The sequence below is a fragment of the Mytilus edulis genome, chromosome 7, assembly GCF_963676685.1.
Source record: "Mytilus edulis chromosome 7, xbMytEdul2.2, whole genome shotgun sequence".
NCBI classification, from domain to species: domain Eukaryota; kingdom Metazoa; phylum Mollusca; class Bivalvia; order Mytilida; family Mytilidae; genus Mytilus; species Mytilus edulis.
This window is the reverse complement of record NC_092350.1, coordinates 42,429,802-42,457,257: the sequence shown is the minus strand read 5'-3', so window position 1 is coordinate 42,457,257 and position 27,456 is coordinate 42,429,802. Positions and strand designations below refer to the sequence as shown.

Sequence of the window (27,456 nt, the reverse complement as noted above, 5' to 3'; positions counted from 1 at the left end):
TCTGAAGTCAAATCCGTGAAAATTAAATGCTACGAAAATGTTCGTTTAACAATAATGAAAACACGAGAATAGGAGGTCAATATTGACACAATTTCGGTTGCAAATGTACAGTATATTAAGAAGAAAAGGTTGTCAAATCAAATGATTTCAACGGATATCGTGTTTGGTTGACTTTTATTATTTGAAACTTATCATACATATATAATAAATCACGTAAAGAACTCTCGTTTTTGATCAAGTACCTTACTAGTCGACCACTTTAAACGTGTGTACATAACAAAACACCAAGACCACTTCACAAGTTGGGAATCATTTTATAAGTTATATGGTTTGCCGTTGACCCCTGCGGATCCTTAGGGGGTTAGTAAAACCCATACGGTCAGTAGTTTGTGCTTTGTTACACGATATGTTTGATTTTCATTATCACTGTACTAGTATACATGTTTTTAAGGGGCCAGCTGAAGGACGCCTACGGGTGCGGGGGATTCTCGCTACATTGAAGACCTATTGATGGCCCTCGGCTGTTGTCTGCTCTATGGTCGGGTTTTTGTCGCTTTGACACATTCCCCATTTCCTTCCTCAATTTTATTAGGTAGCACTGCTGAAGACAATGACCAAATTAAGATCTTTCGACAGAGTTGAATTGATTACCTTTAAGGAAGGGGGGGGGGGGGGGGGGGCTCTTTAAGAATAGGTGTTATTGTAAGATCAAATGACAATGAGTTAAATGGATTGTATCTATATTTACAATAGATATAAGAAGATGTGGTATGAGTGTCAATGAGACAACACTCCATCCAACTCTATTAACAACAACACGGTTACTCTACAACAATTAGAATGTGCAGGGACAGTCTATACTAGTATAGAAAGTGCCTGGAATGTGGTATCCCGATTGCATGTAGAAAGGTATATACCGGTACACTGTCACCCAAAAATGTGTAACGTGTAACCAGGCGTTTATATCTCAAACGTCCGTTCCAGTAAATACTAAGATCCAAGTTGTCCACAAACAATACGTTAATGCTAAAAACTACAACTATCTAAATTATGCACAATGAACCAAAATATATGCACGGGCTCTTTGCCGATACCAGGTAAATATGAACTCTTATATATACAAGTTTATACAATATAACAGCTTGTCCTCCTAATGGGACGTATTTCACTATAAGACAATGTGGCTGGTACAGCTTGTCCTCCGAATGGGACAGTCTGTTACTACTAGACAGTACAGCCTGGTACAACTTGTCCTCCGAGTGGGACAGTCTGTCACTAACAGACAGTGCGGACTGGTACAACTTGTCCTCAGAGTGGAACAGTCTGTCACTACCAGATAGTGCGGGCTGGTACAGCCTGTCCTCAGTGGCGGATCCAGGGGGGGGGGGGGGGGGGGTTCCGGGGGTGCGCACCCCCCCTTTATTTTTGCCGATCAATGCATTTCTATCGGGACATATGTGAGGGGGAGGACAGGGGGGTACCCTTCTCCCTTCTCCCACCCCTCTTCTCCTTTCTCCTACCCCGTTCTCCTTTCTCCCATTAGAATAAAACATCTCCTTTTGAGATAAATTAAAAAAAAATTCTCCTTTCTCCAACTTTTTCTCCTTTCTCTAGCTTTTTCTCCTTTCTCCCAGCCTTCCTCTCCTTTCTCCTACCCCCTTTCTCCTTTCTCCCACCCCCTTTCTCCTTTCTCCTACCCCCTTTCTCCCTGTCTCCCTTACCCCTGTCCTCCCCCTCATATGTTTTGCACCCCCCACCCCTTTGCCCTGGGTGCCCTGGGTTAGCACCCCCCCTTTCGAAAATTCCTGCATCCGCCCCTGGTCCTCCAAGTGGGACAGTCTGCCTTGTCAATCTAATCAACATGTACGTTCACTTTGTACCCAGTACAAAGTGTCCTCTGAATATCAAAGCTCTTCTAGCACTTGACATATTCGACGTACGCTCGGTTGAAGGATGACAGTTCATCGACAGACAACCGACAGCCTCAAGTGCCGTTTCTCACTGTCTTATATACTCGTGGTCGTTACCACTATTTACTTGAATGACAGGGGTGTTCTGAATCTCTAAATGTCAACCCTTACGGAGCATAGAGACTCAGAGTCCCTTACAATCACCTCTATATTAAACTTTCGACCCGGCCACTAATTTTCCCGCCAAACGTCTAAATCTGCCTAACTCTTTCTCTAGCATAAACCATGCATTTCTACACTAAGATTCTACTCAACTGTAACATTAACGACCAATAAACAGTACACATGCATACAAACCAAATGTTTAGATATGTTTACGAATTAATAAAATTGAGAATGGAATTGTACACAAGAAACTAAAATTGAAATACTACAAAACTAACAAAGAACAGAGGTTCCTGACTTGGGACAGGCGCAAACAATGCGGCGGGGTTAAACATGTTTATGAGATCTCAACCCTCCCCCTATACCTCTAGCCAATGTAGAAAAGTAAACGTATAACAATACGTACATTTAAAATTCAATTCAAGAGAAGTCCGAGTCTAATGTCAGAAGATGAAACCAAAGAAAATAAACAAAATGACAATTACAACAGACTACTAGCAGTTAACTGACATGCCAGCTCCAGACTTCAATTAAACTGATTAAAAGATTATGATTTCATCATATGAATATCAGACACAGTCAGGGCACAGTCCTTCCCGTTAGGGGTTTAGTATCCATACCGTGATCATACCTAACATATATGAGAAGAACATAACCCTTGTCATGCCAACAACTGGTTTTTGAATAAATGTGTTTAGTTCCGATGCAAAGACCCTATAAGTGAATCAATATAAAACATATATATAGTAGCCTCAGATTTGTACAGGCCACTTTTTAAATTTCCCGCTACGCGAACTTACTGATGCGTGTATTTAGAACAGGTACCGAGTACTTCCGGTTTAAATTAGGAAAACAACACAAGAACAACCGGCGTGAATTTTGACAGGTAAGACATAGTCATAGGTAATTTAAGGATGTCTGCTGGTCATGTTTTTGAATTCTTGTCAAATTTTCGATTTTCTCAGGTTTTATCCATCCAAATGTATTAAATTTTTTTTTACACGACACCCCACTTTTGTCTTCATAAATCTGTTCAATAGATCATTTCAGATTTAGTGATCCGGCGGCATGAAATCCTTGTTATTTTTTCTTGGTTTAAAGGGTAAAAAACAATTCCAATGTTAACAAATAGTAAAGTCTGAAGAAAACCCTTTTCCCGCCATTTTCTAAATGTCTCGTATTTTGAAAACTACACACGAGACTAATGATTTTATTACTTTATTTTGTTTAAATATCAAAGTTGTTTTCATTTTAAGCAACCACATGAAATCCTTGTTATTTTAAATTAGAGCAGCAGACATCCTTAACAAACACATTAATTAGTGAATAACCTTGTGGTTTAAATGGACCTTTAAATAGGCTTTATTCCGAATATGTGCATTATATAGAGTTTGTTCAGAAAGGCCTGCAATAAACAAATAACAAAAACAAATATTTTGGCGCTTCTTTGAGTTTGACATTGCATGGTATAATAAAGATAAATTATGTTTTGAATAAAATTATAATTGTCATCTCAAATTTTATAATTGCGTAATTTTTCAATATGAATAAAATACTCTCGGATAGAATTTGGGTGTGGTCATAGAGGTTTCTTTCGAGGATGAAAGATACATGTAGGAAAATACGAACTATATATGCTTCTCTTTTGTTTATAAACCAACTATTAATGTTTGACCTATTGCCATCAGAGACTTATTATGTTATATGTCTCTGTTGTTATTCACAAGATGAATGGATGGTTTATAAAATGCAAACAAAAACATATTGAAATGCAAGTACATATATGACAAGATAAAAAAGAGATTATTGTGTTTGAAAATTCTATTATCACAATTTTGGAGGATATAAAAAGGAATCGTTTTAATCAAGGATTTGTATAGTTGCAAATATACAAATCCTTGGTTTAATGCTGGAACATGTCCTAATATAATGGGTTTTTATGATAAACATTGTGACCTCAAAATTTCCATTGAAAAAGAATGCAGATATATATATTTGACATATATGAGACAATATGAATAGTAATACATTTTACAAACACTGTATATATGTCTCTGGTTTTATGATGTTTAAATATATGAATCAATCTCATTAAAATCCATGTTCTGTAACAGCAGATCATCTCGTGAAAAAAGTCAACTCGAAGAAGGGTTTCAAACACTTGACAGACAGTAATCTTTCTTCTATTCCTTAAGCTAAATTAGTACATGTACCACATACATGTTCATTGTATATGCATCTGCACGGCAAATAAGAGAAATAAAGTTATACTTCTCACTTTTTATATAATAAAATTAATATGGTAAACTATTGAAGAAAGCAAAGTTGTAATGTATATCAAATTCAATTACTGAAAAGATGGTCTTTCCGCTTTTCCCTTGGAATCTTCCTGAAATAAGGAGACTTTTTTTTGTATTGTCTAAAACCACATTGAATCTTCTGCTTTTTGAATAGCAAGAAAACCTGTTGTACATTTTAAAGTATACAAGTACATGTGCAATTTACAATTTTTTAAGTAGATTGTATTTAGCTTACACTGCCTTCGGACTTCAGGTATTCATGTTTTTCATGACATATTTCTTGTACATATATTTTATAGTGTATATAATTTTAATGTAAACATAGCCCTTCAGGTTAAAAATCTCATCTGCATTTAATCTGCTAATGTCTGACAGATGTTATCTGTCGATGTAATTGCTTAAGGTAACATGAGATAAGATTCTTCAACTTAAAATCTATACATGTGCTTATTGATAAAAAAAGTTTGTTTTTGAAATAAATTTTAAACTAGGCCAATCAATCAAGGCTTTAAATGAAAAAGACCCTTAAATATTGACCCAGTAGTGTTTGTTTGTTTTATTTTTCAAATTGTTTTACTGTCGTTTCTTTTTGTATAAGCACAAACACAAAATGAATAAAAAATATAATGACTTATTTTTGACAAATGAATACATGTACTTAGATTTCAGGTATTGATACCTATGTACTTAAGACATTTAAGGTGTTATGTATCTGTATTGTATGGTCGTATGTGTTTTGTAGTTAAGTCGTGAGAGTTGCGTCCCATTGTATGATAATGATGCATATTTGTCATGTGATGTTATGTCTCTTTGAAATAAACGTGCTATGGAAATAGACGTGTTTTTGTTGCTCTTAAGCAAATATAACTTTAGCGGCATGGGGAGGCAAGTATATATGTCCCCCCATGTACGTAATATGGTGGAGGACTTCAAAACGACCCCTTTATATGTATTTTATGTGAGCTGTCCCCAAAGATGAAGCATCAACTTTCTGAAAGTCTAGACAACGAGGCTGGCGGCGCCATTATAACATTTTGACCACGTTGGACTCTTGGCATTTTCGTTCAGTGGAGTTTAGCTGTACCATGCAGTTGACACTGGAATCAATTTTTGGATTTTATGTAAAATTTTGATGTTTCAAAAGTTAAATTTGGATTTAACTAATATTCAGACTGAATCACCATGGGAGTTTTCGTCAACAAAAGAAAACGGTAAAATTCAAGGAACTGTTTTTAAACTACATTGTACATGCATACTACTATCGAAAGTATTTCGCAATTGTTTATTGTCATCTGAACTTTAATTTTCATTTCGACTGTTGGACGCTATCGAAATTTCTACACAATTTTAAACTTTTGACCGCGTTAGAGATGGACATAATTAAGGAGGGCAGCTGTGTATGTTTATGTGTGCAGAAAACTGTAGCATGTGTCATGTGACGTCCCGTCCTATCATCTTACAGTACTTCGAAAATAATTGCTAAAGTGATTGGCGTTATCTTTACTAACTAATCAGCTTGACTTATATGTGTATTTAGGATTTAGCAGGGGAAATGTGTTGCAGTTTTGAAGTATTTAAATTATACTACAGACGGTACGTGTGAGATTTATCTCGTCGTACGCTACCCAGTTAAAAGGAAAACACCGACTTTAATTATGAATTCAATTTTGTTTAAAGGATTTTTTTAATTTGTGTTTTTTATTTTATTATAAATACATATATTTCTGTTAACAGTTGGACTGATTTGATAGCGGGTTGTCAGTAGCGGTGAGATAATAGTCATAAATAAAACCTAGGTTGATATTGACATTTCTGGAGCTTTTCATTTGTTTCATCTTTATTTTATTTTGTGAGTGCGTAGTATGAGAGATTGGCCATGTTAGAGAGAGAGGGAGAATTAGTCGTATTTTCTTTTGACTGCATATGTAACTTATGAAGTGTTTCATTGATGTAATATTTACTATTTTTAAGAGTTAAAGGTCTCTGATGATTATCTATCAATTTGATGTATACAGCTACATTTATGACAATATTCTAGTACTTTCCATTTAGTAGATTGAGTAAATGTATCAAATGCTTATTTTTTTTGTGTTGTTGAATGAACGTAATGCGTGCATAAGGTCCTAAGGGGGAGATCGAGATGCCAGACGTTCGGATTTTTCTGCATTGTTGATACTGGTGTGTATGCCAATGGATGCTAGTTGTGAGAACTGGTCAGCCACGAGTATTTCAGTTATTATAAATGTATTTACATGAATATTTGGAAACTGATTTTAGTCTTATACGGAAGTGATTATGAAGTTTGAATTTATATTATATTTTCTCTTTTTCTGTAAATTGTATATGGAAAAAACACATACACCATTTTATAAAATTTGGGAAATTTTCTTTTTGGGGGCGGGATGTTATGTATCTGTATTGTATGGTCGTATGTGTTTTGTAGTTAAGTCGTGAGAGTTGCGTCCCATTGTATGATAATGATGCATATTTGTCATGTGATGTTATGTCTCTTTGAAATAAACGTGCTATGGAAATAGACGTGTTTTTGTTGCTCTTAAGCAAATATAACTTTAGCGGCATGGGGAGGCAAGTATATATGTCCCCCCATGTACGTAATAAAGGCAATAAATATATGTGCACCCATTAATCCTGATATTCATGATATTGATTAGATAAATGCATTTATTAATCCTATTACCTTAGGTATCAAGATTTTTTAAATTCCTGACATTCCACCTTTATAGGTAGTTCGTTTAAGGTGAGATCACATACTTATATGGATAAATATTTACTATATATCACTGACTAGTAGTTGTATTAATGTGTTGACAAATAGTTTATAATAGCTCATAATAGCCTGAGAAAATGAGTATGATATGTGTATTGAATTTGTGAAGGTGATAAGGGTTCATTAATCGGATCATCAACTTCTACATGTTCTAGAAGGTAACTTTTTTTTATGAATTTGCATTGAATGATTTTGGTTTAAACTTTTTACCACTTTAAAATTTTTGAATTTCACAAAAGTCATTACCTAATGTAACAGATGATCAGATAGAAAAAGTAAATTACATAATTGATATATTGGTGAGAATTATCAGATGTTAAAAAATATAAACTTTTTGCTTTAATATTTTGAAATTTAGGGAATGTCATTTCCATTTAACTGATAATCAGAAAGAAAATAAATTACGTAATTGATATATATTTTTATGAGAATTATCAGATGTTCAGAAATATGTTCTTAATGCTGAGAATTACAAAGTTGCAAAATGTTTACATGTACATGATATATGTGAAAAATCTAAAATGTTTATCCATTAACTTTGTATTGATTAAAATTAATGATCAGCTGTTAGATACAAAATCCTTTTTGATTTTTCCTTTTCAAACAGGCATTCTTCTTTAATCAGAACACAGATGATAAGACTGTAACACTAACATAATCTTATAATTTAAATGTATATCTTAACTATTTCTGAACTAAAGAATCCATGTCTTATCAATGAAGCGTTGTAATTAATTTAGTGTGTGCTTAAAATATTGCATCTGTTAGAACTCTTTAAAATTTACCAATGAGTCAGCTCTAAACAGGAGAAAATAGGAATAAAGTGATAAAGAACTATCTGTGATTCAGACTTAGGACTAATTAAATTTATTTTTAGTAAGTTTTAAATGTTATAGCTGGCATGTTTCATATTATTTTTTTTTTTTCACTTTGCTTCAACTTACATAAATCTTTCATAATGACATAATCATTGATAATTGTTAGTTAAGTATTTCATGAGTTCACAAAGAAGAGGAATTGAAATTAAACTATACTGAATATCAAAGGCAACACACCACCTTTAATTTCTTTGGGAGTAATTATAACATTTCAGTTGCACATAACATTTGAAAAAAAATGCTTTTGAATAAAAAATGAAATAAGTATAAATTTTGACACAATATTTCTGATGTCATAAATATCAAATTTGGTGAACATGTGAATTTTCAGATATATCAGATAAAAAAGAATGTTACCAAAATGTCAAATTTTTTAAAACTTGAGTGGTGTGTACATGTTTTTAACACCTAAAACAACTTTGATTTTCAGTGTCTTAAATAGAGTTATTGTCTAATGACCAAGTTGAAATTGACTAATTTCACAATTTCTTTTCGACTTTTCGGATATATATGGTAAGATGTGGTGCAATATTTGAGTTGTTAAGTATGCATGTACAGTACTAATGTAAGGACATTCTGAGAGACATGTACTTCAACAAAATACTTTCTTAGTTTCTATTTCATAAATAATGGAATAGATTGTTTTTATTTTGCATACACTCTGAAATAATGGAAGTATTCTGCATGTACATGTGTATATGCACTTGATACATTTCATGTTATTTGTCACTTATTTAACTGTTATGTGTTGTTGTTTTTTTACCCCATTAATATATGCATAGACGTTTTACATAAGTACATGTACATGCATATAATTGTGTAACTTATTTCTTTCATATGCATCATGCTACCAAAAATTTAGCTTAACAATATCTGACAAGATAAAGTCATCATATACTAGTAGTCATCAATTTAATTGACACATGATAAGCAGTTTACAAAATGAAAAAGTCGTCAAAAGGCACATCAACTTACAATGACTTATATTAATTACAAAACAATTAAAGCAAGAAGACAGAAAGCAGTGACCCAAGTCTGTCAAGTGTTATTGAGAAAAAATACAGAATAAAAAAAAACATGAGATAATGTACATTGTAAGGCTAAAGACACAACTAGTTTCAAGAGCTACTGAAGTATTCATCAAGTCATGAACTCATATAATGTCACTGGTTAAAACAAAGAGCTGGAATCTTTAAGGTCATATCACAGTAAATAACAGGGAACAGTAGTTGATTTTAAAAATATTTTCCTCATTCCCGAAGAAAAAGCTGAAAAAAAGAGATCATCTATTGTATCAGCCATCACAAGCCTGTCAACACCGAGGTCAAGCATTTGAACCCTGTACATGGCAGGTGCTTCCTCCACCAAAAAAACTGACCCCCACAGACACTATATACATGTACAGTAGTCAAAGGAGCTGAAAGTGGCATTAAGAACCAACAATCAATCAACATTTCTATTATTTGTCAATTATCAGATTTTTAATCGGTTTGTTGTATAAAAAAATTGAAACAACTACTGCTACACTCAATATGTGTTAATTATATATACCCTTTAAATCATTGTTTTTTGTAAGAGATACTATGGTAAAGACATGTATCTTAAGCCAGATTTCTGTTTATCATTTATTTATTTGGAAATGTATAATCACAGCTTCTATAAATTTGTGGCTCAGTAAATATATAATTAAATTTTGTGTCTCATCTGTTGTTGTGTAAATTATTTTCATACAATTTAGTGAATTTAATAATGATTCATACAATGATATATAGTATTTCCAATACATGTAGTCATGTACCTACACCTGACAAATTGTCTGTTAAGATGTTTGTAATGACTGGAGCAGGTCTGGAACATCTGTTGTGCTTGTAATGTTCATTAAAATGGAGGATCCCTATATAAAGTATAAAAGTAGCTGTACGGAGTACAGTACATAAATACACAAAAGTTAAGAAAATTACTTTTTATGCTATGATGCAACAACTTAGTACATATTTGTATATTTTATCTGGGACTGACATATTAAAAGAAAAATAGTACCAGTTTCTATTTATTCTGAATTGACATGCACTTTAATGTGCACTTAATTCAAAGAAGAAAATACATGTACAAATGTACAGTGTAACCAGACTAAATCTGCCTAATCCCACTCCTGAGTATTCCAACATCCTGCTTTAACAGACACATTTTCATGGTCCCAAAATATGCCTATCCTTGCAGAAAAAAACTGAGTATTCCGACACCCTGTTAATCCGACATTATTTTCTGGTCCCCCAGTGTGTCGGATTAGACAAGTTTCACTATACATGACTATGATAGATGTGATTTGGAATTCAATTATAAGTAAACTTAGTAAACAGAGTCTGTAATCGATTACATTTTGCAGTGTAATCCGATGTAATCAGTAATCATGCCATTTCTGATTACAAGTAATCATAATGTAATCGATTACATTGCCAAAAACAGGTGTAATCATGATTACTTGTAGATTACTTTAAGATTACATTTATAGGATTACTTGATGATTACAAATCTAGTATACTGGTATATAGGAAAATAGTAGGAAAATAGTATTTGATAGACAATATGAAAATGTAAAGCATGAATAAAAAAATCATGAAACTAGTATTCACTATGATGGGACTTTGTTTAATGTGATAAATAGTATCATCTATATAACAAGTTTTGTATAACCAATTCAAGTGTTTTATTTTGTTAACAGTTTACTAAAGGAATTTGCTTTCCAGTGTTTGTAAGATTGAGCTCTTATGATATAAAAGTATGTCTTAAAAGCATTTTTGTTCATTGATTGGACACTTCTGATATTAACTCCAATTTCATATAAGTATGCCCAATATTTTTATAAAACTACAATGAAATTCAAAAGCAGAAAACATTTAGTTCCAATTTGAATTTGAGGGTCAACATACATAACTGCATGAGTCCTTTTAATTTAAAATGAAATTTAAAATCATATTTCATTTTTTATCAATTTTAATAAATTTTGTTTTCCATAAATATTATGATATATATGTATTCAAAATTTTCAAACAAATTATGACAATTAACCACTTATAACTTTATTGATATTGCAATTAAGACAATAAAATTTTAATACCCAAGCTCACCTATTGTTTGTTAAAAAAAAATGAAGTAGTGATTAACACCTAGCTGTAAAATCATTTATGGACGTGTCAATTATGTCCCCACAGACAATACAACTATAATTAATTGATTTTTGTCGAGCCTGCAACTTTTGTTGCAGAAAGCTCTCATAGGGATAGTGATCCGGCGGCGGCGGCGTTAGCTAACTTCTTAAAAGGTTTATATTTTAGAAGGATGCTTCATACTTTGTATATAGATGCCTCATGTTACGAAGTTTCCGTCAGTCACATGTCCAATGTCCTTGACCTCATTTTCATGGTTCAGTGACCACTTGAAAAAAAAGTTCAGAATTTTTGTAATGTTGAATTCTCTCTTATTATAAGTAATAGGATAACTATATTTGGTATGTGCATACCTTGCAAGGTCCTCATGCCCGTCAGACAGACTGACAGTTTTCACTTGTCCTCGACCTCATTTCATGGATCAGTGAACAAGGTTAAGTTTTGGTGGTCAAGTCCATATCTCAGATACTATAAGCAATAGGGCTAGTATATTTGGTGTATGGAAGGACTGGAAGGTGTACATGTCCAACTGGCAGGTGTCATCTGACCTTGACCTCATTTTCATGGTTCAGTGGTTATAGTTAAGTTTTTGTGTTTTGGTCTGTTTTTCTCATACTTTATGCAATAGGTCTACTATATTTGTTGTATGGAATGATTGTAAGGTGTGCATGTCTAGCGGGCAGATGTCATCTGACCTTGACGTCATTTTCATGGTTCAGTGGTCAAAGTTAAGTTTTTAAGTTTTGGTCTTTTTATCTAATATTATATGCCAAAGGTCAGCTATATTTGGTGTATGGAAATATATTATGATCTATATGTCAGTCCCGCAGGTTTATTTGACCATGACCTCAATTGCACGGTTCAATGCACAGTGTTAAGTTTTTGTGTTTTGGTCTATTTTTCTTAAATTATAAGTAATAGGTCAACTATATTTGTTGTATGGAAGCTTTGTTAGCTGTACATGTCTGCCTGGCATGGTTCATCTGACCTTGACCTCATTTTCATGGTTCATTGGTCTTTGTTTAGCTATCTTGGTTAATGTTAAGTTTATGTGACATTTGTAATAAAGCTTTATACTTAGGACTTTCAACATAATATCAATGATTAGTAAAGAAGGCGAGACATTTCAGTGTGTGCACTCTTGTTCATTATTTGTCCAGTTTTTTTGTGAATTGGGCAGTTGGTTAAAATTTGTAGAAAAAACAAAGTTATATACCTTTACATAGAGAAAGGACACTTGTCTATAGCTATGTTACCAAATTACACATGTTACACTGTACTTGTAGAAATTCTTCAATATTGCAATATACAATGTAATCATAAGTAATCACAAGTAATCATGATTACTTTAAAGAAAAGTAATCAAATGTAATCAATTACATTTGAAATAAGGTGTAATTGTAATGTAATCGATTACATTTTATAAGCAAAGTAATTGTAATTTAATCGATTACATTTTAAAGTAATCGACCCCATCCCTGCCTGAAACAGACCCATTGGTAGCCTTCAGCTGTTGTCTGCTCCTTGGTTGAGTTGTTGTCTATTTGACACATTCCCCATTTCCATTCTCAATTTTATTAACCATAGACATCATCATCATAGGTCACACTGGTTTCCTATCCATTTGTATTTTTTTCTTGTTCCAACAATGAAAATAATTGAGGGTAAGAAATAGATAAGCAATGATCTTATCTTAGATATTTAGCAGAGAGGATGCAGCCTCAGTGGGCATTGACTATAGCATTTAAGTTATCTATATATGTTTTAGAACATTTTTTGACAGCTTTTTAATGATCACGTTGTATATAGACCAATTTCAAATTATATTTCATGATTGAGTTTGGATCATTGATCTTAGACAAAGCAAAGTAAATGACATCAAATCAAATTGTAACACTTTTTAACAGCATTTTGTATGATTATAGAACAATTTCAAATTCTTTTTTTACGATTGAGTAAGGGTTGTTGACCTTAGATCAATCAGAGTAAATGACCTTAATGAACAATCAACCCTTTACTGTGAGGTAATAATATGATTGTGATAGAGGAAATATACTGGAAACTGCACAAATGTGAAAGTAGTCTGTTTTTCTTTTAAAATGGCTATTCATTCATTGGTTGACATTTTCACATGTACACTTTTATTTTCAGAACTTGCTATAATATATACAGATAACCATGCCTGAGTACTGCCCAAGATGTGATAGACCTGTTTACTTTGCTGAAGAAATTTTAGCTCTGAGCCAAAAATGGCATAAATTGTGTTTTAAATGTGGTAAGTTATATTATATAAAACTGTATTTAAAACTTGTCTTTGTATGTACATTTGTATGTACATTGTGCTTGTATGTCAATTTTATATAGAGAACAAATAAAATTGAGAGAGGTATGTAAAAGACCCTTAAACATGTTAATTAATCAAAAGTATCTAAATGATGAAGGAATTTATTTTCAAGGATTTTAGATGATATTCATTTGTGTGTACTTTACAAGTATGTATGTACTTTACAAACTTGTACAAGTACATGTATATCATGTACTGTGGATTCATTTATTTTTGTGGGTACCAATTTTAGTGGAATGAGGAAAACTTGCATTTTCGTGAATATTTGATTCTGTTGTATTTGTGAAGTCTGCATATATATCCCTTAATAATTTAATTTTGGATGTAACGCTTCTTCTGATTGGCTGACGTTATTTTGTTATCAGACCATAGACATAATTTAGTCATGTGACCGTGATGTCATCAACTTTTTTTCAAGGTTTTCTACGGTTTAAAATGGAATTTAGAATTAAATTATAAGAAATGACTGTAATATTTTTCTGTCTATTCGAAATGACATAAAAAAAATGTGGTGCACACTGTTAAATAACCCGCTACACGCGTTATTCAGTGTGCACCAAATTTTTATGTTATTTCTTCATATAGACAGAAAAAATATGACAGTCATTCCTTAAAGAAATTTGTTGTTCGCTGAACATTTAAATTCGTGGTTCGCTGACAACCACAAAATCTACGAAAATTGGTATCAAACGAATATTAATGAATCCACAGTATATGATGGTATATATCAATATACCCTATATACTATAATATTATCAGGGGGGATAACAGTGCCATCACTGAGAGACTGATTTCCTGGACAGTATTCTCTTTAGTATTTTCTTTAACTAAGATGTGGTTTGAGTGCCAATGAGACAAGTCACCCTCCATCCAACATGTCCCAAGTCAAATTCTATCCATCGCAACTCATTTTATAAACCCATTATGATTTTTAATACCTGGTATCATAAGATGATCTCTTAATGTTTATTGTGTTTTGTTTTGTTTTTTAGGGGGTTTGTGTTCTCATTGACATATCTCACATATCAGACTGTGCTTGTCAGCATTGATAAAAACTTGCTTTTATATGTTGTGTATAATACTGTTAGAAAGTGAATCTGATGCAGAGAGTCCATATTGTATTGTCTACACCAAAGAGAATGTGTGATTATATGAGCCTTTGTCATCAGATTTATTGAACTTGATCTGTTTTAGAATGATTATATTTCAATATTTTAGTTGCTATCAATAAGATTAAAGGATATGATACAATCTGCCAGCAGTCAGCTAGTTCTCAATAAGGACAGTTATTAATTAAAAGAATAGATCACACATTTATTGGTAGGATCAATCAATTCTGTGCTCTAGAATGAGTTAAAGTGCATATTTTTACGTAATGTAAAGTTTTAATTTTGAACTATATTAATTATTTCCAAAGTATTTTAGTATCTAGAACATGTTAATGCTAAAATTGAGTAAAAGTCGCATCCGTTTCCATGTTATATAAAGCATATTGAAGATTTAATCAAAATATATTGCAAGCATATTACACAGTTTCTCCATTAAGATTAAGAATTTTTTTTAAAGATTGTGTATTTCATGATATGATGTATTAAAGTTAAGCAGACAGTATTAATCTTTAGGTCTTAATATGTCAGTGTGACCACATCCAATAACATGGAACTTGTTTCTCCTTTAATACTGCTTTTCTGAACTTTTTGGAAAACATGAAGCAAACTTGATACTAAATATTTAACTCATGGAGTCATGCTACTATCCTGAAGGTTCTAATTCAAATGCCTTTTATACCCAAACTTCAAAGAATAATTTTGGCCATCTTTAGTGTAAAATAAATCCCAAATAAACACATAAATAAACTGAGCTTCTTCACATAAATTATTGTTCTATTTGGTCATGTTGCTCAGTGCAACACTGTTAAGTTGTTTTTTATTAGATTCTTCCTCCCATAATAGTATGACAATACTTAATAAAACATGATTTTGATCGTAAATCAACACACATACGATAAAGCCTTGCTTAAAGATCTCTACATGCCATTTTGTTCCATGTTAGCATAGATACAGTTACACTTCAGTGTTTTTCCTGTTGTACATGATCATCAACAGTAAAGCACATGTATTTATTATATGAGACTCATATGAGTTGCATCAGATAGAAACCGACCTTATGCAAAAGAATATCAATACACCTGTTAGCATAATTCGGGTTCAACAAATCTATATTGAAAGTCTAAATAAAGGAAACAGTAGTATACCACTGTTCAAACTCATAAATCCATGGACAAAAAACTAAATTGGGGTAACAAACTAAAACTGAGGGAAACGCATTAAATATAAGAGGAGAACAATACACAACACTGCAATGTAACACACACAGAAACGGACCAAGCATCTGCAACTGCGTTTTAAAAAGAGCCTAACAAAACTCACTAAAATACATCTTCGATTTCGTATGTGGATGTTCTGAAGTCACAGTCTTATACATGTACATTTATACATGCATTTACTAAAGGTTAATTTCTGTCTGATGCAGCTTTTATGATAATTTTTTCCTGGCTTATTCACTTAATTGTGTATCTTGTATAACGTATTGTTCATTGATAATTTTGAACAGGTAATTGTAACAAACTGTTGGACAGTACTACTTGTACAGGACATGATGGGGATGCTTTCTGTAAAGCCTGCTATGGAAAGCTGTTTGGACCTAAAGGATATGGATTTGCATCAGGTGCCAGTGGACTATCTATGGATACAGGCAGACCATACCATGTCACAAGAGAGTAAGTCATGTTTGGAATCAAAATGTAAAGTTTGGCAATTTATTATGTTTTAAAGAAACAACTAATGTGAATACTGTGGATTCAGTGGCGGATCCAACCATTTGAAAAAGGGAGGGTTCCCAACCCAGGACAATGAGGGGTTCCAACTATATGTCCCCTTCAAATGCATTGATCGTCCAAAAAAAGGGGGGGTTCCAACCCCCAGAACCCTCCCTATGGATCCGCCACTGGGATTCATTATGATTGTTGTGGGATTTTTGTGGGTACAGGTTCAAATTTTCTTTTTTTTTTCACACTTTCACAAACCACAAATTAAATCAAATATCCACAAAAACTAAAGCTTTCTTCAATCATAAATATATGTGAAGTAAAAACATTTTGACTTGTTATATAATAGTGTGCCATGTTATGTTATCTAGTTTTTGCATATGAATATTACTACTATTCTAACATTAAACCGAAGTGAATGTTTCAACCATTTCACTGACAATTGTCTTGGTATTTATGTAGCCCATCTGTCATGCATATGGTTTTGCTCATTGTTGAAGGCTGTATGGTGAACTACAGTTGTAAATGTCTGTTCCATTTTGGTCTTTTGTGGATAGTTGTCTCATTAGCAGTCATACCACATCTTCTTTTTTATGCCCCACCTACGATAGTAGAGGGGCATTATGTTTTCTGGTCTGTGGCTCTGTTCGTCCGTCCGTCTGTGGTTCCGTTCGTCTGTCCAGGTTAAAGTTTTTGGTCAAGGTAGTTTTTGATGAAGCTGAAATCCAATCAACTTGAAACTAAGTACACTTGTTGCTTATGAGATGATCTTTCTAATTTTTAAGCCAAATTAGACTTTTGACCCCAATTTCACGGTTCACTGAACATAGAAAATGAAAGCGGGAGTTTCAGGTTAAAGTTTTTGGTCAAGGTAGTTTTTGATGAAGCTGAAGTCCAATCAACTTGAAACTTAGTACACTTGTTGCTTATGATATAATCTTTCTAATTTTAATGCCAAATTAGATAATTACCCAATTCCACGGTCCATGGAACATGGAAAAGGATAGTGCGAGTGGGGCATCCATGTACTTTGGACAAATTCTTGTTATATATGGTTATAGTATGTATAACTAAAACTTCCTAAAAAGAAGAGATTGTAAAACATTTATACTCAGTCACTGTGTTTTCTAGTCTCTTCTTGCTTCCATCTAGAGAAGCAAAAGATAACAAAGGAACATTCAAATACATTAGTCTAAAAAACAACCTGATAGTGGCACTGTGGCACTTGTAAAACTGTAACTTGTCAGTAAAGTGGCCACAAATACTAAACCATTTTGTGCAGTTCAATGTTAATATATTTATATCCATTTGTAATTCCAATCACTGTCTATATATAATGTGGTCATTTTTATAAATTTCCTGTTTACAAAAATTTTAATTTTTCGAAAAAGCTAAGGATTTTCTTATCCCATGCATAGATAAGCTTAGCCGTATTTGGCACAACTTTTTGGAATTTTGGATCCTCAATGCTCTTCAACTTTGTACTTGTTTGGCTTTATAATATTTTGATATGAGCGTCACTGATGAGTCTTATGTAGACGAAAGGCGTGTCTGGCGTACTAAATTATAATCCTGGTACCTTTGATAACTATATATATCTATGAGTGTTACACTGTAGATTAATTAAAATTAATGACACATATTTTCAGGTATTTTTATAACTGTTATATTAATTAGTTTGATATGATTATAAGAATGTGTCTTTTTCAAAAATCAATTGAAATTGCATGACAGCAGCTGATCATTTCTATAAGATTATTTTAGAATAGTGCATGTCTTGAAAAATAGTATTATATAAATATGATTAAAGTCGGTCACAGACGATTATGTACATTTGTAACCAGTAATTATAGAACATGAAAAATTTTGTGATATTGCATGATCAGTGAAATCATATGGACATAATGATAAAGATGCTACCGGAATTCTTGCATATGATAGACCGATGGAATAAACAATTATTTCTTGATATAATAATTCATAATAATTCATGGTGAACTAATTGTAAAGACTTCCAGAAATGAAAAATGAGTCGAAGGATCATTAATCAGTTTTTTCCAAAAATAGGTATCTCCAGATTATAGGTTTTTATTTTAGAAACATTGTATAAAGTTAAGGCATGTTAGATTGATTATAAAAAGTGTGATTTACGTAAATCTGGCACATAGTATGATGAATGTTGTCTGGGCAGCACTATTTGGTTTCACAAGGTACATGAGGTAATCATCTCTTGAGTTATAAATCAGATCAAAGCAAAATTTGAACTGAATCCACAGGTTATTTGAATGCATATAAAAAGATACTCTTTTATCTCTATAGACAATTTTTTAAATTTTAATGATTAAAATTTTAGTATCAGAATCAAAATTTGAATATAATTTTTTTATTTTGAAAATTTGCTATGAAAATATAAGAATATTTTTCAAAATTTAAATGAAATGAAAGCTAGTGATTATCACATTTAAAAAAAAAAAAGCCTTTCAACTCTTCATGCAAAATGTGGAAGTAATTCATATAAAATATTTCAAAATGTGAGTTTTAATTATTGCGTTTACCATGTTTACAACTCTGTCGCATTTTTCGCAATAATAAAAACCTTAGTAATTAAGAAAATATAATATCTTTCTTTATTTAAAATTTTTGACAAATATTCGGTTCTAACTAATCCCATTGTTCAAGTTTTGTTTTCATAATTTCATGAATCCAGTGTTTCATTGGAACCAAAAGTCATTGCATCTGATTTTCTATTGCCTATTTAAGGCTTTTAAAATATAGGTTAATTTGGGATGTACATGACATATCTCGATCACCAATAGACAGACTAGAGCATGCAAAGTGCAATAACTCAACATGCATTTAATATACTGTCAAGTAATTGTAAAACAAAGTTGAATTGTTTCTAGTGAAATCAGTACGATGAGACGTGCATAGCATAAATAATCACTTCAATTTCATTAAAGTTATGTGCCATGGTGGAATTAATTAATCAATGAATCCATGGACAGCATTGTTACATTATCACCTGCGAAATTGTCAAGTCGTAGAAACATAATTAAAAATATGGATATTATCAATTTCTTGCCTTCCCCTGGTATTCTTTAAACTTCTAGATTCATTTTCAAAATAAATATTTATGAATTGGATATAAATCTTGTGAGATGTCATTACCTTCTAACGTTTGTTTATTGTATTGTTGAGAAAGTCAGAAAAATCTGGATTCTGCTCACAGAAATTTATTTATAGTGGGATAATACATTGTAAACAATAGGCTAGCAATGTGGTTTGGATAATTTGTGTACATTTCGTCAGAAAAAATACCACAGTTTCAAACAGTTACTAACTTTATTTAAACTCGACAGATGGTTTTTACTTGGGATTATACCATTCTGAAGGATAATAATCTATGCATATAATTTAAATTTGATTTTCTAGTGCCATAATAGCTAGAAAAACATAATTTGTAAAATAATGAAACATTTTTTTTTGCGTTAACTTGTATGCGAGTTTAATAGAAATTCATCGATTAAAAAAATACATATGAGAGTGCTTAAATGGAAGAATATTTGCTGCTGAACATATTAAAAGAAATAGAAAATTTAACTGAAGTGTAGAATAATGACTGTGATTTAAATAGCGTTGGATTATACTTATACTTTTTAATTCACATTGAGGATTAAACTGTCATCTGACTGTTTTGTTTTAACAAACTTGACCAGTGGTCTTTAGACCATGTGTAAAAACATGAATGGGGAGGTAAGTTTTAAATGAGGATACCACGATTTATTTTTATATTTATTTAAGGGTTGAATTTGGAATAAGGTTTATGGGAGTAATTGTATTGTTGAAAATGATTGGATATTGTGTTTGCCCTTCCTAAGATAGTAGTTCTAAGGAATTGAGAATGGAAGTTGGGAATCTGTCAAAGAGACAACAATTTTAAGCTGATCAAAGAGCAGAAAACGGTCCGAAGCTTCCAATGAAGCTATTATGTTATTCTGTCTTTTCATCAGTTCATTTACTGTACATGTCCTTTGACCTGTCCCCATATCAGAATTATGAGGTTAAACTGTGGGTAAAGATAGATGAAAGTTCAGATTTAAAAAAAGGTTAAATTTTTATAGATGGTAGTTTATCATGAAGTTGTGGTCAAAACAGCTAGAACCATAGTACTCATGTTTTATTATTATTTAAACTTTTAAAATTTGTGACAATTTTGGGTTTTCGCTCAGATTTAAAGATTCATAGAAATGTGGTAATAAGGGCATGAGGGCCAGATATAATCATATAGACATGTTCTTGTTTTTGGCATATTTTTAGATGGTTACGTCTAGTTCAATGTTTTCTTATAATAAAAGGAATATAAAATTTATGCCTAAGCCATCATCATTGTGTCTTGGGTGTAATTTTGTTGTTGATAAGCAAGTTCATAACTTAGAAATTTAGAAAATATCTAAGAATTTGAATCAAGAAAGTTGAGCTTAATTAAGTAAGTCAAGTAAGCCAACACCTTCTGGCAGTACAAGATGGTTATTTTAGTCTATTTCTAAAACCTATGATGGCCGGTGTATAAAGGTTCATCACCTCTGCAATTCTTTTAAGAGGGGTACAACATTAACCTTTGCCCTCATTTCATACTTCAATAAAATAGTGCAGCATTGAATAACTATTTTTGAGTCACTCTGACCAGTATTTCATGCTATATCAACAATTTTTTCTGCAGATCTGCTATTGATCGGATTTTAATGTGTTGAGCTATTCTAATTTGCAATCTCAAAGAAACAGAAATGATATTTTTGCCACTTCAATCTTATACAACCTGGCAATGTGGTACAATAAATCTTATACTTTTTTCTATTTTTAAAAAAGCTAGGAAAGATAGGTAGGGAAAGAGGGATTTTGTTTTCACCTCTGAAAGTATTTTGTGAGGAAAAATATTTTCCACTTTGCTTGTCAATCCACCTGAAAACAAATTTTCCTGGATTTTTAAAGTGATTGATTTCGAGATTTTTTATTGTTGACAAATTTCTCTTAAAGTGTTATTTAGTTTAGTATGTCCCTTTGTACCATATCAAATGATTAAGACCTCTAACCTTATAAGTTAACAAATTTACATACACGTGACATTTTATCATTGTTGTCCCAATAGCTTTTCCAAATTTTTGCTTTTGAATCTTCAAAATGGAAAAAGTCTTCCTGATAAGAACTAAATTGTATTTGTGAGAAGATTTCATATTGTTCCAAAATTATGAGCTTATTACCATAAAATACAGGGTAAGTTTGCCACAATTTCTTTTCCAGAGTTATGCCTCTTGAATGATGTCTCAAAAAAGCAAGTCAGTTTCATGATGGTAAATTAAGATTGCTTTGGTATAGGACCTTTTAACTTTGCTTGTAACTATGTAACGATTTGAAATTCAATTTTAGGTTCAAATTTACTATAATAGGTTGGCAAAACCATGATGAAATATATCCATGCATGAAACTACATTTTTCCACTATCCACAAATTAAAATTAAACCACTGTATAGAAGAATGTTATTTAAAAAGCTTTCTTTATAATACAAAATCAATGCATATAGCTTTTTTATGATATATATATATAAAATCCATGGTTAGGTTAAACTTGATAGCCATTATTAAATGACAAACCAGTTTGTTCTGATATCTTAGTATTACTGAATAGTGATATGTTTTGCTTTATTATGTATTTTTCTCTTCTGATTAATATACTGTTGCAATAATGTTTTTGGTAAGTAGGTACAATATTTGCTTTATTGTGTATTTTTGTCACCAATTATCTTGTTGATATCCATTTAGGAGATAACTGTTTTGTATTTTAAGCTCCGACGGCATCAATTGGGGATTTGATTGTCGCAAATTAAGTTTACTGGCGACGCGTTAGCATAGACAGTAAACGGGTATTTGCGACCATCAAATCCCCAATTGATGCCGTCGGAGCTTAAAATACAATATTGTTATCTCCATTCTAATGAAACTGACAGAAAACAACGTTAAAACATATATTTAAAATCTGTCATATGCCGTCTGCGCTTGCGCGTACGTCCCATAGCATCAATTGTCAATTGATGCCATGTAAGAAAGTGACGTTATCCAATCAAAATGAACGTTACAAACGTTGTTGCATTATAATGTTCCATTGATGTGTTTATGGTTTGAATTAATGAAAATGAACACTATATAAGTTACCAGGTACAAACATTATACAAGGTTACAAAAAAATGAAACATATAAACTAGTCAAAACATTTACTAAATTTTATCATCGGTATAAAGACATCATTTGTAAATATAGCTCAACATGCAGACTTCTAATACGTTCAGGTATTTCACATCCAATTTTTTATGGAAATACTCTTTATAAAGCACAAAGGTGTCAGTATTCACCTCAGAAACTTACAAAATCTTTGAATAGACTTATTAAGAAGGGATATAATTACGATACTGTTGTCAAGTCATTAAAGATTGCATATTTTGGCGTTAATATTGAGTCACTGATAAGGTCTTTGCATCAGAACTAAACACATTTATTCTAAAAACAGTTGTTGGCATGACACGGGTTATGTTCTTCTCATATATGTTATGATGGTATGATACTAAACCCCTATAAACGGGAAGGATTGTGCCTGATGTTCATATGATGAAATCATAATCTTACAGTCAGTTTAATTGAAGTCTGGAGCTGGCATGTCAGTTAACTGCTAGTAGTCTGTTGTTATTTATGTATTATTGTCATTTTGTTTATTTTCTTTGGTTACATCTTCTGACATCAGACTCGGACTTCTCTTGAATTGAATTTTAAATGTACGTATTGTTATACGTTTACTTTTCTACATTGGCTAGAGGTATAGGGGGAGGGTTGAGATCTCATAAACATGTTTAACCCAGCCGCATTTTTTGCGCCTGTCCCAAGTCAGGAGCCTCTGGCCTTTGTTAGACTTGTATTATTTTAATTTTAGTTTCTTGTGTACAATTTGGAAATTAGTATGGCGTTCATTATCACTGGACTAGTGTATATTTGTTTAGGGGCCAGCTGAAGGACGCCTCCGTGTGCGGGAATTTCTCGCTACATTGAAGACCTGTTGGTGACCCTCTGCTGTTGTTTTTTATTTGGTCGGGTTGTTGTCTCTTTGACACATTCCCCATTTCCATTCTCAATTTTAACTATTTTATTCAAATGTATACTGCCATAAATTTGCCTCTGTAATTGTAAAATATTTTCCGGCTATGTCCAGAGCCATTTTATCAAACACAATTGTACAAAACACTAATATTAAGGCCAACAGTTGAAAAATAGTTTACAGGTGATGTTTTAACTGAATAAAATTTGAAACAAATACAAAAAAGTTGTTTCACATATTAATAAATAATAAAAATAACTCTGCATTACCAACTGGTACATATTTAAAAGTAATGTTATCGCTGTTTATGACTATTTTGGCTCTGTTAAAAAACGCCATAAAATATATATATTACTATTTTACATCTAAAGCTTTATAAAAAAGAAGATGTGGTATGATTGCCAAATAATTTGGCCCAATGGGATTAACTCTCCACTAGAGACCAAATCACACAGAAATTAACAATGGAAGGTCACTGTATAATCTAATACAGTTTTGTAAATACCATTGTAAAAAAGTTCAGATAATATGTTATTGTATTTTTTTATTTTCAGTAATGTGTCACACATACAGACAGCCCAAATAGCACCCAAGTTAAACAACGGAACAGAGAAGCCTAGGTTCGGATCAGCTAATGGTTGTCCACGATGTGGTAAACAGGTCTACTTTGCTGAGGAAAAAAGAGCACTGGGAAAAAAGTGGCACAAAATTTGTCTAAGTTGTCGTAAGTATCTGTTGTACATATATCAACATGAATGGAGATGGGGAATGTGTCAAAGAGACAACAATTGACCAATGTGCAGAAAATAGCTAAAGGCTATCAATGTTTCTTATTGCCAAAAAATCCTGCACCCTGAAGCAGGCTTCAGCTGGTCCCTTAAAAAAATGTTTACTAGTTCAGTGAAAATAGATAGATACCTAAAATAAAATTATGTACCGGTATGCAAGACGCATGCTTCTTCTACAAAAGACTTATCAGTAGCGCTTGATTAAAAAAAGTTAAAAAGGCAAAATAGACACATGTATCAAAATTGTTGACAACTGAATGTTGACTACTTGACTGGTTTTGTTGCCTGGTTGGGTAGCTCATTTTGTTCATCTTTAATCTAAATATTAGCCATTACATGTATCATGGCGTTGAAATCTGTTGAAAGTTTGTTGACCAGCAGTTCTCCCCATATCCAAGAACTGTGCTAATTAGAAAATATTCAAAAGATATACTGCAGAATGAAACATTTTCTATATTGATATGATGAAGATAATTAAGTATCAGCTGTTTCTGACCAGTTTTCCTAACATTTAAGCAATAATCATCATTTATGATGTATCAAACACAAAAGACCTATTGTTCTCATATTATCTCCGCGGTTTGATCATATATTGATTTATTTTAATCTTGTCTCTTCAATTCTAATTAGACAATTGTTGCTACTACATATATGGTATAAATAGAGGATTATATTCTATTGTTCACAATATTTACGACTATATATAATGAGGATACATCTTTTTACACAGAAAAAAAGCTATCTTTGATGAATTTGAAAATGGGAAATGGATTAAGTAAACAAGTCTGTATATAGAAGTATGGAAATAAATTGTTTATTACATTTCTTTTCATGTTTTATCCTATATTTATGTCACCTGATCCCAGCCAGGATATTATGTTTCAAAATTCTAAAGACAATACTTCAAAAGCAAGATGTCAAAGTCTGTCTTTCTTCCTGAGTTTTATTGCTTTATTTCTTTTAGATTAAAGAAACTTAATAAAAATAATGTTACTGTTTCTTGACCTTTGTTATTATTGATTTTTGACAAAGCTGGCTTGGAAATATCAAATTATTTATGTAAGTAAGGTGCCTAAATTATAGTCTATTTTGATTAATCTCAGTGAATTATTTTTCCAGGAATTTCAATCGATAGTATGAATTTGATTATTTTCATTTTTATTAACAGATAGTTGTAAGAAATTATTAGACAGTACAACATGTAACGATCACGACGGAGAGATTTATTGTAAGGCCTGCTACGGTAAAAGTTTTGGACCTAAAGGTTACGGATTTGCAGGTGGAGCCTCTGGATTAAACATGGATACTGGCGTTAAAGGGGAGATTACTACAAGGTATATTATTATTCGACTTAACATCAATGAAATTATATACATGAATAATTTAAAAGATTTTATATAGTGCATTAACTCATAATAACAAAAAAAAACCTAGAGGTACTAGACAAAATAAAACAAACAATCCAATTGAAATGGTAAATAAAACAGAATTTTTAAATTTTTATAGGAAATTCTGAATTAATTTCTCTGTAAGTTGTCTAAAATACCTTCATGCTGATAAATATAAAAACTAACTGAAACATAAGTGCAGTTCATATAAGTACAAAAATGGTTTAAACAAAAAGATATGCTATTGAGTTTTGAAATTTACAATCCAAATATTGTACCCAATAAATCAATAGATTTTTAGAAAAAGACTTGAACGAATTTACTGATATTTTATATACAGATATAGTGATCGGGAAAAAAGAGTAAGAAAATTGAAAGACATTTCATTTAATTTGTAGGGATGTATCTACTTATCAGAAAGCTCAGGCTGCACCCTTGATCAATGGTAGTGAAAAGTTTGGAGGGGGAAACATGTGTCCTAAATGTGGAAAAAGTGTTTACTTTGCTGAGGAAGTCAATGCCATGGGCAAGAAATACCACAAGCTTTGCCTTAGGTGTGGTAAGTAGTTGATGCCATTGACAGGAAATACCACAAGCTTTGCCTTAGATGTGGTAGGTATGCAATGCCATGGCCAAGAAATACCACAAGCTTTGTCTTAGGTGTGGTAAGTAGTTGATGCCATGGCCAAGAAATACCACAAGCTTTGTCTTAGGTGTGGTAAGTAGTTGATGCCATGGCCAAGAAATACCACAAGCTTTGTCTTGGGTGTGGTAAGTAGTTGATGCCATTGACTGCAAATATCACAAGCTTTGCCTTAGATGTGGTAGGTATGCAATGCCATGGCCAAGAAATACCACAAGCTTTGTCTTAGGTGTGGTAAGTAGTTGATGCCATGGCCAAGAAATACCACAAGCTTTGTCTTGGGTGTGGTAAGTAGTTGATGCCATTGACTGGAAATATCACAAGCTTTGCCTTAGATGTGGTAGGTAGGCAATGCCATGGCCAAGAAATACCACAAGCTTTGTCCTAGGTGTAGTAAGAAGTTGATGCCATTGACAGGAAATACCACAAGCTTTGCCTTAGATGTGGTAGGTAGGCAATGCCATGGCCTAGAAATACCTCAAGCTTTGCCTTAGATGTGGTAGGTAGGCAATGCCATGGCCAAGAAATACCTCAAACTTTGCCTTAGATGTGGTAGATAGGCAATGCCATGGCCAAGAAATACCTCAAGCTTTGCCTTAGATGTGGTAGATAGGCAATGCCATGGCCAAGAAATACCTCAAACTTTGCCTTAGATGTGGTAGGTAGGCAATGCCATGGCCAAGAAATACCTCAAGCTTTGCCTTAGATGTGGTAGGTAGGCAATGTCAAGGCCAAGAAATACCTCAAGCTTTGCCTTATATGTGGTAGGTAGGCAATGTCAAGGCCAAGAAATACCTCAAGCTTTGCCTTAGATGTGGAATGTAGGCAATGCCAAGGCCAAGAAATACCTCAAGCTTTGCCTTAGATGTGGTAGGTAGGCAATGTCAAGGCCAAGAAATACCTCAAACTTTGCCTTAGATGTGGTAGGTAGGCAATGCCTAGGCCAAGAAATACCTCAAGCTTTGCCTTAGATGTGGTAATTATAATAAGTCAATGCAAACGACAGGAAACACCACAAGCTTTGTTCAAGATGTGGTAAGAATTCAATGCAATTGGCAGGAAATGCTACAAGCTTTGCCTAAGATGTGGTAATTATACAAAATCATGGGCTGGAAATACA

General features: G+C 32.5%; 1 protein-coding gene across 4 annotated transcripts in view; it reads left to right on the top strand.

Annotated features, from left to right (window-relative positions):
* Positions 1 to 2,900: 2,900 nt before the first annotated feature.
* The window catches only part of LOC139481514 (cysteine and glycine-rich protein 1-like), a 29,399-nt gene continuing 4,843 nt past the window's right edge, over positions 2,901 to 27,456 (top strand). Inside the window, exons 1-6 of one of the 4 annotated variants that reach the window (XM_071264895.1) lie at positions 2,901 to 2,961; positions 13,360 to 13,483; positions 16,166 to 16,331; positions 24,072 to 24,241; positions 25,474 to 25,639; positions 26,092 to 26,252. In XM_071264895.1, the coding sequence (XP_071120996.1) occupies positions 13,387 to 13,483; positions 16,166 to 16,331; positions 24,072 to 24,241; positions 25,474 to 25,639; positions 26,092 to 26,252 (760 nt within the window). In that variant the 5' untranslated portion in view covers positions 2,901 to 2,961; positions 13,360 to 13,386. Of the gene's footprint in view, positions 2,962 to 7,230; positions 7,322 to 7,911; positions 8,040 to 13,359; positions 13,484 to 16,165; positions 16,332 to 19,889; positions 20,133 to 24,071; positions 24,242 to 25,473; positions 25,640 to 26,091; positions 26,253 to 27,456 lie in introns of those variants that run through there. The other 3 variants (XM_071264897.1, XM_071264896.1, XM_071264898.1) reach the window with 3 other exon arrangements.